At 52.6% G+C, this 13,971-nt stretch overlaps 6 protein-coding genes across 6 annotated transcripts; 2 read left to right on the forward strand and 4 right to left on the reverse strand.

The window, feature by feature from the left end:
• Positions 1–38: 38 nt before the first annotated feature.
• On the reverse strand, positions 39–518 carry N7510_003712 (uncharacterized protein; the record flags this gene model as incomplete). Its single annotated transcript, XM_056975638.1, has 1 exon — positions 39–518. The coding sequence occupies one exon, from the start codon at positions 516–518 to the stop codon at positions 39–41; it is 480 nt and encodes a 159-aa protein (XP_056835594.1).
• A 491-nt stretch (positions 519–1,009) lies between these two features.
• N7510_003713 (uncharacterized protein) lies at positions 1,010–2,195 on the reverse strand (the record flags this gene model as incomplete). The annotated part of the gene is made up of 4 exons (XM_056975639.1): positions 1,010–1,237; positions 1,307–1,672; positions 1,765–2,067; positions 2,121–2,195. The coding sequence occupies 4 exons, from the start codon at positions 2,193–2,195 to the stop codon at positions 1,010–1,012; spliced, it is 972 nt and encodes a 323-aa protein (XP_056835595.1).
• A 276-nt stretch (positions 2,196–2,471) lies between these two features.
• Positions 2,472–3,948, forward strand: N7510_003714 (fungal specific transcription factor domain-containing protein; the record flags this gene model as incomplete). The annotated part of the gene is made up of 4 exons (XM_056975640.1): positions 2,472–2,605; positions 2,730–3,485; positions 3,538–3,634; positions 3,694–3,948. The coding sequence occupies 4 exons, from the start codon at positions 2,472–2,474 to the stop codon at positions 3,946–3,948; spliced, it is 1,242 nt and encodes a 413-aa protein (XP_056835596.1).
• Positions 3,949–5,141: 1,193 nt separating this feature from the next.
• N7510_003715 (uncharacterized protein) lies at positions 5,142–5,794 on the reverse strand (the record flags this gene model as incomplete). The annotated part of the gene is made up of 2 exons (XM_056975641.1): positions 5,142–5,608; positions 5,770–5,794. The coding sequence occupies 2 exons, from the start codon at positions 5,792–5,794 to the stop codon at positions 5,142–5,144; spliced, it is 492 nt and encodes a 163-aa protein (XP_056835597.1).
• A 2,171-nt stretch (positions 5,795–7,965) lies between these two features.
• N7510_003716 (CAAX farnesyltransferase subunit beta RAM1) lies at positions 7,966–9,829 on the reverse strand (the record flags this gene model as incomplete). The annotated part of the gene is made up of 7 exons (XM_056975642.1): positions 7,966–8,287; positions 8,341–8,562; positions 8,617–8,734; positions 8,790–8,917; positions 8,976–9,050; positions 9,116–9,271; positions 9,354–9,829. 7 exons carry the CDS (start codon positions 9,827–9,829, stop codon positions 7,966–7,968), a joined length of 1,497 nt encoding a protein of 498 aa, XP_056835598.1.
• A 795-nt stretch (positions 9,830–10,624) lies between these two features.
• N7510_003717 (Zn(II)2Cys6 transcription factor domain-containing protein) lies at positions 10,625–13,020 on the forward strand (the record flags this gene model as incomplete). Its single annotated transcript, XM_056975643.1, has 2 exons — positions 10,625–12,863; positions 12,920–13,020. The coding sequence occupies 2 exons, from the start codon at positions 10,625–10,627 to the stop codon at positions 13,018–13,020; spliced, it is 2,340 nt and encodes a 779-aa protein (XP_056835599.1).
• Between the last annotated feature and the right edge of the window lie 951 nt (positions 13,021–13,971).

Here is a 13,971-nt window from a genome sequence, read left to right on the forward strand (position 1 = left end):
CAACAGTTTCCCTATTGATGATCAGAAAGTGATCAAGTCTAGATACAACAAGGCCACTTACCCGTGGTCATACTGTGAGGCTCTGTGTCGGGTTTCAACGTGGACTGTGACCTCTTGCCCTCTTCATTCAACACTTGCCGCTGCGGTTGAGTGCCTTCCTCACCATCCTTGGTCTCAAATCGCTGAAGAACCTCTTCCGTTTTGTGGCTGTCGGTGGCCTTGGTGTTGTTTATCTTCGTGAAGGAACGGGCTTGGTTCATTCCTCTGTGCACATATCCCACCTTCTCAGCAGATGCTCCCGATGGGCTGGCCGAAATCAATATTGTCCGCACACCTGAAGGCCGAGGATGTGAGCGACTGAGCATCTGCCGGAGAGATGAATGAGCCAGTCCAGTCGCAGTATCCAGTGCACTCGATCGAAGCCCCCGCGGTGGTGGGTATACTCCGACACTCCGCTGCCACACCCGACCAGCTGCTGTCCACGAAAGCGAACTGGGATTCCGTGCCCAGGGAAGCATGTTTGGATGCTCAGGTCTAAGGACCGACCCTCTATCTATGTCTCAGTTGCGTTTTTCAAAGATAAGAGACATAGTTCGATGACTGGGGTGGTGAACAGCTTAGAATGGTTTCAGGTCATTTCATGCAACATGTTTCCTGGTGTTTGGACGGGATGTGGCAGGCTAAAATAGTCAAGCGTGGTCATCCTTTGCAAGCGCATCTCAATCTCCCTGCCTTGCTTGAATAAATGCATCTGACGTCAGTGTGGCGCAGGTTGTGGCGGTGAGCCCTCGCAGGCGTTTACCCACTCTCCATGCCAGGTAATTGGGGACATGAAACCCTCGTTGTTTTGGTGTGTTTACATGAAATCATTCGATCCTGCGTATGTATTGAATAACACAAGCCATTCTATAGCAAGTTTTACCCTCTTCAAAGATCATGCGACTCAACGTGTCCAAAAAATAGATATCTAATCCGGCACCTCACTCTCTTCAGCCTCCAACTGACAAGGCTATTCATATTGTGCGGTCTCATTTTTGCACCAGTCCCAAAACGCGGCAGCGATCCCGGTACCATCTTCTTCCCGGCTCTTCATAGCATCTACTAAATCTTTCCTCGGGACATGCAGTCTGCCCCACGGGATCACGTATGAGCCATTCTGTTCGGGTTGGATATCGGGTGACAAGCCGGCGTATAGTTCAGTAAAGGCACCGAACTTGGGATGATGGAGCATCCATCCCTGTTAGAATGCCAATGACATTCAAAATTAGCTCTATCATCAGTTGATCAAAATTTTAGGGAATCTCACGGTCAGGGCGTTCGTAATAGTTCCCATATGTCTTTGCAAAGGACTTTTCAGATTGCCAGGATTGAATCCAACATGAATAACTCCGTCGCCTTGAGTCCTCTTGGCAAATTCTGAGGCCAGGAACATGTTTGCCACTTTGCTCTGGGCATATTTGTCTCGCTTATTCCCGTCTTTTTTCGACCAAGTGATGTTCTCCATATCAATTCCACCGGAGGGGGCACCCAAGTCGATCATTAACGATCCGGCCCAAGCTACCCGCACGGAGCCCTTTGGCTCAGTAGCCGCTGTTCGTTTAAGGATCGGCAGTAAGCATTGGGTGAAGAGGAAAGGACCCAGACAATTTGTGCCCATTTGAAGCTCATAGCCCTAATATCCCATTCACGTCAGTTTAAGGAAGGAAACGATATCCCTGGTCTCAGAGTGTATGCATGGTAGATCACAGGTGATCGATAGCTCACCTGCTTCGTTTTACTCCCCTCTGGCGGCATCATGACGCCGGCATTGTTCCAAAGCACATCCAGGCGGGTTTCATTTGCCAAGAACTCTTCGGCAGATTTTTTGATTCCTGATAGATCGTCCAAGTCCAAATGAAGAAACTTCACCTTTCCACTGGAGCTCGGGTGCTCTGCCTCGCACCATGAAATGGTATCCCGAGCTTTGGTCTCGGATCGTGCAGCAACATACACGATACTATTTTTCGCGAACAAGATGTTGACTAGCTCACGGCCCACTCCAGAAGCTCCGCCGGTAACAATGAATACCTTCGAAATCTTAGTCAGAAATCATTCTAAGATAATGGTCTGCAGTAACACACCTTTCCTGACAGATCCCCACATTCCTTGTCCGTGAACTTCGGCGCGGGAGGGAACGACTGATTCCAAACTGACATGGCTGCTTGGAAAGTAAGGTTTCGATGATTAAATCAGAATTGAGGAGAAGTAGGGGGATCCAAATATTTATAACCGGAAACCGAAGCCTAGAACGGCGATGATTGTCTGTGGCGACTCCGCGTACACCCGCCCCACCCAAGCTCGCAAGAGTGGTTCCGGGGCCTGCGGCCGCACTGAGTACTCGGGCCGTTCCAATTGCGGCCGCTTTGCCCGCCGCTTGTGCTCTTACACAATAAACTGGACGAAAGGCTGCGGACGCTTTCCACTCTAAGATTATGGGAGATTTCAGTTTATGCACAAACATCTATGCCCGTCTCTCCTTCCACATCACGTTTATCAAACAAATCTTTAGCGATGGACTGGACGGTCACCCCTCCGGCGGAAACGGCCGATCGGGCATGTGTCCGCTGTAAGAAACAAAAACGCCGATGCGACAAGAGTCTGCCCAGCTGCTCATTATGTTTGAAGTCAGTAAGCTCGTTTACATCGAGGCCAGGCCCTTGTTGGCCGATCTGAGCTAATAATCTTTCTAGAATGCGCCTGGTTTGTGACTACACCCATCATCCAGTCACAGCGCAGGAGAATGAGATCGTCGATCTTCGGTCCAAAGTTCAAGACCTTGAACGCCTTATTGCAGACTTGTCAAATCAATCGTCGGTGATCCCAACTCCAGACGAGACAATCGGGGACCTCATTTTCGAAACAGGGCATCCGTCTGACTTTCATACGCAAGCCTTGTTTCTCGAACCTGAGATTGCACATCACTGTAAACCTGACATGCCGGCTGCGAAGATTGCCGTCCCGGAGAGTATTTCCAATGTTCTAGGCGATCGACTCCAAGTCAATCAGATCGCCTCGCACTATTTTCAGAGCATCCATGTGTGGATGCCGATCATCAGCAAGCAAAAACTAACTCGAATAATAGCTGGAAACTTACGAGCAGATACAGCGTTGCTGCTACTTTGCATGAAACTTCTCTGTCATACTCCTAATGCATCGAACGCAAGGAATGCGTTTCTTTATACTGCCGCAAAGCAATTCTCGTCTAGCTTGGAAACTGCTGGACTTTTATCACTGAGAACACTCCAGGCCAATCTTCTCATCTCGGTGTATGAATTAGGTCATGCTATCTATCCAGCAGCATATGTTTCAATTGGCCTTGCGGCTCGCCAAGGTATCGCCCTTGGGATTCACAATCATTCTGCCCCGCAGCTCCCGCGAGCACCCATCAAGTGGATAGATTGGGAGGAGAGACGGAGAGTCTGGTGGCTTATTTTGATACTTGATAGGTATTATTTTCACGAGTTACTTTGTCTATTCTTCTCACATTTACTATCCTAGAATCGTTACCCTTGGATCGTATGACCGGCCTTTGTGCACCGAAGACCCAAGTGGAACCTCATACGTCCCAGTCGATGACGTGGCCTGGGATCAAGGAGTAAGAATTAACCCATGGCATTCGATGCAAACCCAGTTTGTTGACAAAACTTCGATTAGGAAATGGTGCCTCCGGAACAAGTCCTGGTTTCAGCACCATCGAATGTCATGGTCAGCCCGTTTGCACGGTTGGCTCAATCGGCCAACCTTGCCGGGCGGATAAGGCATTGCGATGATGATAATATTGAAATTCGAGATTCTGTCGAACGGTTCGAGTTGCTACATGGAACTACTCTATCTCTTCTGGAACTGATCACCTCAACCTCCACCAATGAAGACATGGAGTATAGTTCCCAGGCGCTCTGTCTCAGGTGACTGAGTCCTTTTCCCGAGCAAGTTCAAAATAATCTTTGGCTGATATATTGCAGTGTTTTGATGAAACTGACCAGCCAACATTCATGCAACTCTTTCCTCAAGAATAAGAACGACTTGGATACACAAACGGCTGCCCTCCTTCGGGAATCTACCCAGCATGCTATTCAATTGATGAAGGATACTAACCTCCGCGTCGTTGAATTTGCGTTATTTCTTGAGGAACGTGCAAAGACGAGAATGGATAATATCTCACCATTTGTTCTGCCTTGCATATACCAGTGCGCTGCTTCACTCGCCTGGCTAATTGGAGAAACTACCGAAGAAAGTTATGCAATGGGGTTGTCAGTCTGCAAAAGAATTCTCCGACTATTGGCCTCGAGATGGGAACTTGGAGGTATCTCAAGAATTATGTTTATTCTCCGTTTTACCAGCTAATGGATTTGACAGGAATCTACCTAAAGCTTCTCCAGGTAATGGAACTGGAACTGGAAAAAGATGCTATGGAATAAAGGAAGGCCATCTGGATTGGGTCGGTCTTATTCAACAGGCTGGTTAGTTCAGAAACTCCCTTTTTATCAGCATGCCTGAGTTCTGGCTCTAATTGACTTGACAAGCAATATATACCGTCGCAACTTGCTAGCCAATCTGTATCTTGCGCCTAAGTCTTCTCAAGTGACAAGATCGCCATTTCCCCTCAGTCACACCACATACTATGAATCGCAATTCCAATGAGAGGAGCTCTTGTTTGCAACTAGAAAGAGGCATCTAAAGATAACACACACAAAAATGCCCGACACAGAAACAGAAAAGCCACACACACACACAAAAAGTAAATCGCTGACCTCCACGATGATGCGAATTCATCAGAAACAGGAAACACACAATCTGGGATGATCCATATAGGGAACCGTTCAGCCCCAAGTCCACCCTCTATGCATCATTAGTTGGGTCATGGTCATAGGCACAGTCATAGTAATCATCAGGCATAATTCAGCAGTCGTGTCGACAAATCTCCAGTCCTGACGAAGTTTCGCTTTTCCATCTATCAGAAAACAGTCTGCCAATGACAATGCGCAGTCATAGTCGTAAATCGTAGCTTCGTAAACGAACCTCAAACACAAGAAGGGCCAAAGCATTTGCAATGACGCAATGTCCCTACTCAATCCCATCTCTTCTATTTCCCTCCAGATGGATTAGATCCCACGCCCACCATAAGTAAGAGCCCTAGCCGAAGCCGGAACCGGAACCGCCATCCCACCCTTCAACGAGACCTGATGATTCCCACCGTCACCACCAAGCCTCACGACCCTCTCCCGGTTCTCAGGGCTACTTCCGCCACTAGAACTACCGCCACTACTGCTGACAGAGGTATCCGTATCGTCATCACGGCTAGACTTGCGGCCCGTGCCTATCGCAACGGGGATCCCCTGCACGGCGCCGCCCTGGCTGTGGCCGGCAGGATACATGCCATCGTTGACGGAGAAGTTGCGGCAGATCAGGTACGCGCGCATGGCGGCGCTCTCGCGGGCGCGCACCTCCGAATCGCAGATTGCGTCTGTCTGATACTCGCGGTTGTTCACTCGGACCACGCAGCTGAACCCGCCTGCATTGCCGGATAATTCGTATGTTGGTTCTGGCCAGCGGCGGCGCCGGCACAGACCTGTTGGATTGCGTTAGTGTAGTTTTGGAGCTGGAGGTGGAGGTTGCTGCAGGGGACGGTGGTAGGGTATGTGGGAGTGCAGATGAAGGTATATGCTGGGATGTAGATCCCGAAATATAATCGAAGTCAAGCCAATTACACAAAGAAATTGGAGTACATACTTGCCAGATAAAGCATATAATACATCTCTTAGGTCCGCAATGGGCAAATGAGGCGAACCGAGCAGAAATTGAGGCTTGCCCCAGTGAGGCAGGCAGGTAAACGGCGTTCGTTGGCCCTGGCGACTCTGCAACGAATCGTGACAGCTACCCCGACAGCATTGGACAGAATTGGGCCCCTGAAGCAAACGATAATAGGTAGGGCTGAATGCAAAGGCTAAGCTGCTGGACTGATGCAACTCCGTGATGCGGATCGTGATGCCCAACGCCGCGGCACTCTGTTGTGTTGTCACAGACAGCGAACTGGCTGACGGGATATGCGTTTGCTGGTGCGGCTTCAGAGGGAACCCACTTTCTAATTTCCTTGCAGTGGGATCAAGAAGATTTGCTCTGCCTGGTAATGCTGTAAATAAAGCAAAAAGCAAAGAAGGAGAAAGAGAGAAAGAGAGAGGACGAGGACGAGGACTAAAAGCTCAACAAAGACCTAAGAAGATGCCACGCCACCTCCATGTACACAAATACAAAATACACGGTTTCATCCGTACGACAGAAGCAGACAGAAAAATAATATTAATTTTTTTCTTACCCAGCGAAGAAAGAGGGGGGGGGGGGTAGATCCGGAACCAGACAGATGGGCAATTGCTTTAACTACTCCATCGCCAACGGGTGGGGCAAGGGCACTGCAGCAACGTAAAGGAGTCAGATCCGTGTTAGAGGCATGTGTGTGTTGTCCATCGGGGAAAGGCTGTCAAGGTACACGACACGGTACAGGACGGTGCCGAAGCGAAATGAGCCGTTGCAATTGTTGCAGAGCACGAAAGGCAGATCCCTCGCTACGCCGCCGGGCGTGTCGATAGACCACCGCTGCCGGAAGGGAAAAGAAAGGAAACGAACTGATACACGGACTGACACGCTAGCTACACGAAACAACGGGTGGCCGATTCCAATACCCACCGTTGGAAAACTATCCATCGCCCTGGAACTGGGCTGACAGTATATTCTCCTGTGTTTAGGTTACAACCCCCAAACGTGAGATCCGGGAACACAGCGGCCACGGCCACAATTGGCCAACAATTAGGGAGGCAAAGAGCAGACAGAACCGGAAACCGTCTCCATACTCTGGCGGGACAGTAATTAAAACCTGACAATATGAAAATTTGTTTCGGCGCGTGCTAAGAATCGATGCGCTGGCATGGCTGCTTGCCAGTCGAATTCAAGCCGAGTAATCACCTCTAGGTTGCCTGCTTTGCGTTGCTTGATTATTCCCGGCTGCAATTCGCCGATCAAAAATGAATCCGCCGGAAACTAGAAAAAGGGGATTTGCTATTTTTCCATGGCTGTTTTCTGTAGCAAGAGGGAGGAATTGAAGATCCTGGCACCGCCGCTTTGTTGCATCCCATCCGTCATTGAGTTTTTCCCCCTCTTGTTTTGTCGCTAACGAGACCGAGCCAAAAAAAAACCCCCGCAGTCGACACGATTTGCCGCTGGATGATCTTTTTATCGAGACGCGCAGGATCCACCGCGACACCACCATGTTGTGCAGAGCGCGTCTCTTTCTCACTCAGTATGTGTGGAAACTATAGCCATGCCTTGATTACTGTGCTGATTGACTCGAGCCACTGCACGTTCCCCTCTCGGACGTTGCGCGACAGGCATTATTCGGACGCAGTGATGAGTTGGCACATGTCGTGCGGTGGGGAGGGCGTTAGGGTTCAATCAGGTATGATTGCCCTGTTGGGCGTCCTGCAGTAATTCCGCCTGCTGGGCTGGTCGTCGATCCCCGATATATCAGGATCGGCGCAAAGGATTGGATCTCGGAGTGTTGTGAGATCTAAAGGATGTGGCCGCTGACGACATGGACAAGAAGTCGGTAAGAAAAGAGAGAGAGAAAAAATAAGCTAAGAAGCTAAGGAACTAATACTGGAGCTGTCGGGTCAAGGATGCCATGCCATGCCATGCCACACTCCGGCAACGTTTCACTCGCTTTTGACTCCCTTGCGTTCGCACGCCGCGGAGATAGATCACCCGCGTGGCCTCAGACCCTATCGCTGTCCCCGAGGACATTCCCCTGCACCGCGGGGGTCTGGGCAGCCCGCTCTAGAATCTACCACCTGAAGAGAGAGAGGGGCTAGGGCGAGCAGCAGGCCCCTGACTATCTTTGCTAGATGACATTGCATCGGTTGGCGCCCCTCCCGGCCGCTATGGCTGCAGTGGTTGGCCTTCAAAACGGAGCCTCATCCTTTCCGCCGCCTGGTGCGGAATGACATACACCGGATGAAAGGGTGCCAACCGATCACTCTTCTCAAACACATTATCCTCTGCGCGGTTCGGTGAGGACCGCCAGGAGAAGGCTGATGAGAAGGTCTCGCTCGAGGAGACGCTTTGGTCGGTGCGATAGTGGTGGTGTTGAATTGCGCTCAAGCCCGCGAGGACATAGCAGCTATGATAAGAGTCCGCGTGTCTGGCTTGCATGTCAGCAGCGTCGTCGTTGCCAAAGACAGTGGTGGGAAGACTCACTTGCCTGGCTTGTCACGAAGCCCCCCATTATGAGATTGACAACATCCAAGAATGTACCGAGTGAGGCCCTCGCGACTAAACAGACTGCCCACTGAGGTCTCCGGGCGGTAGGTGCCTTGTGGCTTTCCATCCAAAGCAGACTGAAGCAATGGCCAGCACCCGCCGACCCAGTGGCTGTAGCACCCATCTACTAACTTGTTCGTTCTCCCTGAAAGCCCGCCCTCCGGAGCATACTGGCGTGCAGATAGCCAAGATAGCAGAAGAGGAACATTCATGTGCCTAGAAGCAGTGTGTTAGATTTGAATGATAGAAGACCAGAACATAGGTCCGTACTGAAGTATAGTCTCCTCGGGAGGCCCCAGAATAGAGAGGCATGCCAGTGCACAAAAGGCATATGCGCCATGTGCCTCGCACCCGGGGCTGCCGGAGATGCCTCCTTCAAAAGTTTGGCCTGGGTAATATCGATCAGCATCATTGATACAACCCAAGTGTAAATAAATTCTTACTTCGCGACAAGTATTCCGGGAGGCCACTGGTGAGATTCTCCAGTCCCGCACGGCGCGCTTCAACGTCCGGTGGAAGGTCCAGCGGCAGGTCGAGTAGCGAGATAATGGTCATAGCACAGTAGGCGCCACTGGCGACATGTCAGGAATCCCCAGCATGCATGAAACACATGAATCGTGATAGCTTACCGCATATCCTCCTCCCCGCCTTCGCACATGCAGAAGCCTCCATCTGCCGCCTTCACACGGCCCAGCCATTGCCACCTGGACACCGGTCAGACTAGATAGCACATGCAGTAAGAGAGGGGTTCAAAAAAGAGACAACTCACATTGCCTTGCGATCAACCAATGCAAAAGCTTCCTCGCCTCCAACCATTGCCAACGCCAGGATAGTCGCATAACTGCCTGCCAAATGCGAGCTCTGGCCATGGCCGCCCCCGAATCCGCCGGTGGGGTTCTGCATGGGCCGGAGGGATTCGACCACGCTGGGAGAGTTTAGAATCCGTTACGAATTGCGCCACAGCGATGTGGAGGGCTCGCAAAAGAAAAAGCAAGCAAAAAACTCACCGTTCGCGAAATCGCGTCACGTCCTCGCCGAGGAGCGATAATCCGGCCAGCGCCCAGTAGACCATCCACGGGCGGCTGGCGTCCATGGCGACAAAACCGGCGGGATAGTCCTCCAGGGAGTCATAGAGGTAGGCTACATGCTCGTCCCGCTGAAGCGCGGGAACCCCGAGGGCGTTGAAGGGCCCTCGTTGGGTGGAGTGGATGCCGTGCAGAAACGGGAGGCACTTGTCGACCGTCTCGATCTGCAGATCCAGGGTCTCTGTGACGAGCGGGTCCCGGATGGGCGGCGGCTGCGTGAAGAGGGCAGGGATTCCCGGGCGTGGTTCTTGGCTGATACTGGCCATTATTTTGCGGGAGGCCCGTTCGGCCTCTCGACGGTGCTTGGGGGTGCTGCCGAGTAGTGGGGGTTGAGTAGTAGTGGAAGATGGGAAACGAACAGGACGGCGGTGTTTGGCCGGCACGGTGATGGGTGGCATCAACGATTATATATTCCACACAGCAAAGTTGAGTCAATGGTGGTTATTGTTCGTGATATTGTTGTCGAGAACCGAGTTTGACGTTAGCTATTGTTCGACTCCACCTGACCCGTGCTTCCTCCTCAACCTACGACGACTACCACCACGACCCTGTCGTTGTACTACCACGACTCCTACACGGTCGGAGATTCTCGTGCATTCATCTACCTTGCACGTCATGTGCCAATGTGACAGGTCTCCTCCCTAGATAGTCGTGGCTGGTGCTCTCCTTGCCTCGGGGCATCCGTGCGGGCAAGTCGACCAGTCCAGCGTGTGGCTAATGGACGACTTCTCGCTACTGCACGGTCAGCGACCTAATGGCCCAAGACAACGTGCTGATTGGACTAGACCAAGCCTCAGATCGATCTGCTATTGCCACGACGTCGCTCCACTGATCGCCTCTTCCCGTCCTCCCGTGCTCATCCACGGTGCTATCCATGGGTGAGCAGAGTCTGGCAATGGAGGCCAGAGTCAACAAAACAACGAAGCCAAATCCAGCGGGACAACCCGACCCATTCTCATCCACTACTCCAACGGACACGAACTATTACTCCTCCCGGGATATCATCCCACTCATGAGGATGTGGCAATAAGACCCCCCACACTCCTAGCGCCAGCCCTTCACCGCTGCTTTGTCCCGCCCACCGCTTCCCTTTCATCGTCGCTGGTTGTGCGACTCGCTTTACTTGAGTCCTTCGCTTCCCTCTGGAACACTCTATCTCCCCCTTTCACCTCCCTTTCGCACCCCACGAAGCCATGTCAAATGTCGAGATGCCGAACGACGGCCTCATCGGGGTGGACTACGATTCCCGAGGCTATCTCCACCACTCAACATGGCCCGTGAGCGTTGACCAGTCCTCCCAGCGGCCCCAGGAAGGGCATGATCTCTCGCCCTTGCAAACCAGCGGTCACTCGCTGGAACAGTCGGTGGCCCACGACCCAGCCCTGATGCTCGACTGGCAATTTCAGATGCAACAGACCCCTCACCATCATCATCAACATTCACTACCCTATTCCGCCGAGGGCCCGTCGTCGGCGCCCCAGTTCACCACCGCGAGCTATGGTATGGCCATCCAATCTTCGCCCGTGGACATGATGCCTCCGCAGGGTCAGATGAGCGCCGGTCTGCTCGACGGCCCCTATCTACCCCTCTCGGGCCCCCCAGTCGATGCCATGGTTCCTTTTACGTATCACGACTTTCAGGCAGATCTGATGGCCTTCCCCGAGGGTCTGGCCGAAGTGTCACCATATGCTGCCTCGCACGGCGTCTTGGAGAGCAGCTCGCCCACAGATACTTATTTGGAGGTCCGTTCCCTGTCCAGCAGTGACAACGGCTGGAGCACCATCGATCATCGCCGCTCTCTAGACTTTACATATGAGCAACAGGGCGTCTTTGTGAACCCCACGCAGACGTTGCATGATCGCAGCCTGTCAGAATCGTCGTACGCCACCTCATACGGCAGCTTTGTGGACATTTCGCACCCCATCAGCTCCCCCAACTCAGAAACCAACCTAGACTTGCCCTATACCCACCACGCAGCTATCGGCAGCGTTGGCGGGTCTTCGCCTCCCAATAATACGATGCCTCGCCGCGCCACTGATGATCATTCTTCTGGTTCACGGTCGCCGCCGGCCGTCAGCCCTGGTACGATGATGCGGGCAATTCCCGTGCCCATCAAGAAGTCCGGTTCTCCAACCCGATCCTCTGGATCTGGGTCATCCGCTTCATCTGCTTCGCCTCCCAGCCGGAAACCATCCCGCAAGAGCCCCATTGCGGCCAAGACGGCCGAGACAAAGGTCCGCAAACAATCGCAGACCGGTAAACCCGAGACCGAAAAGAAGGTCGGCAAGCGGAAGGGTCCACTCAAGCCTGACCAGCGTAAGCAAGCGAGCGAAATCCGAAAATTACGAGCGTGTTTGCGCTGCAAGTTCCTCAAGAAGACTTGTGACAAGGGCGAGCCGTGTGCGGGATGCCAGCCGTCACATGCACGGTTATGGCAGGTCCCATGCACGCGAATCGACATCAAGGAGATCGGGTACTTCATGAAGGACTGGAAGGCCGATTACGAGCGTCATATCTCCCTCGGCTTCTCTGTGGGCAACATTACGGGATTTTCGGACATCGAACGCACCCTCTTCGTCACCCACGGCTATGGCCAGATTCTGCCGATCAACGCCCGCGAGGTCTTTGTGCGGGATGAACAGTGCTTCAGTATGGACTGGACTGAGTCCGTCCACCGGCCACCGACGCAGTATGAAGTCGAGACCGCCAGGCTCTCCGCCGGCATGGAGGGCATCTCGCACGCCTTGCTGTCGGACTATCTGGACCGCCACATCGATGGGAACGGAACCTATGAGAAGTTCGTCGACGACTACTTCGAGGGAACTCCCTTTTTGACCCAGATGCTCAAGACTGCTTTCCGCTTCTACTTCCGCACCAAGATGCCCGTGATCCGCAAAGCACTGAAGCTGGTTCTCGCATACAACCTGACCCTGCATGTAACCCTAGTGGAGGGAATCGGTGAGGAGGAAGGGTTCCTGGGCAAGATCTACGACCAGTCCTCCAAGTTCCGCGGCAAGACGGTGGCGCCCGTGATGATCAACTTCCAGATCAAGATTGCCATGGCGAGCATGTGGCGCGAGCTCCAAAAGGACGTGCTGGAAGAGCTCTCGGCGCTATACTCCAGCGTGTACAGCGGCGACAAATTGAAGAACTGGCCGACGATCTTCCTACTGGCCTCGATGCTGCTGGCCGTGTGGGAGGAGATGCAATTCGACACGCACTATCGGACCCAGGACCAGCCCGCCGTCGACAAGTTCTGCACCGACATGGAGACCACCCCCGTCGGCGTGATCGTCGGGCTCTTCCAGGCCATCTCGCAGAAGTTGCCCCCCTTCACGGACTGGGACACACAGAAGCACCACCAGCTGCTGTACTCGAACCCGGATGTGTGTAACACCATGACCGAAGTCCGGCAGCATGTTGAACAACACCGTAAGATCCACTCACATTTGGTACCATTTTACCCCTCCTGACTGACTGCATCACAGAGAGCTACCTGCGCGGCCGCTCCAACTCCAAATTCAACCGCGGCGACTTTGACTGCCTTTCGAACAAATTTCTCTCTCGCCTTGTGATTCGCGCGAACTAGCGACTACAGCGATGAATATGCGCATGATGATGATCTGTTTTGCGATCCAGCGTTTTTCTGTTTGCCCGGATGCCGACACGAACTGGATGAGAAGACGCGACCGAGTATTCTTATTGATGTCATGACGATGCGCTTTTTGCCCTCTTTTGATTGATGATGACGACGATGATAAGGGCGCTCCCAGTGAGCCAGCCCGGATGAGCTGCATTGAACCATATTATTTTTTTTTCTTATTATCTGTGTGTTTTTTTGTTCAATTTTTCCCCTCCTTCTTTTTGTGGTATACCTTTCTCGCATAGTTGTGTCTCACCAGCGATGAACGCGGATCACGAATGTTATGACCTGTACGGCCGACGGTGTCCTTTTTTTTTTTTTTTATGATGTTTTGGTTTCGGTCCGATCAGGACCAACAAGTATTACTTACTGCGGGTGGTGGTCGGAGATGTCCCCGGCCTAGCTCGCATTCTTGACGGTGGCCATGTTTCTTTTTTTGGATCGGGAGCCCGCGAGGAGAAAAGAGGGAGTTTTATACCATTTGCGTATGTCCGTATTTCTCACGAGTCATTCTATTTTTCTTCTCTCTCCCCGTGTAGTAGTCCATCATCACTACTCGTAATCAACGTATACAAGTCGCTAGTGGAGCCGAAAGCGGGGATCACCTGACGGGGCGCAGGGATCGCCTTATCCGCCCCCTCTCTTTCGATCGCTCCCTCACACGTCATCGCCATCGGTCCGATCGACTCGAGCGGACCAGGTGGCTGGGCGGGCTGGAGTTTTCCCCTGAGGGACACGGAGCGTACGTCACAGTAAATTGATTGTCCAGGCCAAAAAGAGAGATAGTAGTCTCGGTCGGAGTAAACAGTCTAGAACCTGCCAGTGGTGGCGTCAGCGAAGTCCGTCCGCCGTCTGTTTCCAGGCACCGCTGACTCACTCTTCTATCTCCTTCTCTCT

The sequence above is a fragment of the Penicillium lagena genome, assembly GCF_028827675.1.
Source record: "Penicillium lagena strain IBT 129212 chromosome Unknown utg000002l_segment0_segment0, whole genome shotgun sequence".
Taxonomy (NCBI): domain Eukaryota; kingdom Fungi; phylum Ascomycota; class Eurotiomycetes; order Eurotiales; family Aspergillaceae; genus Penicillium; species Penicillium lagena.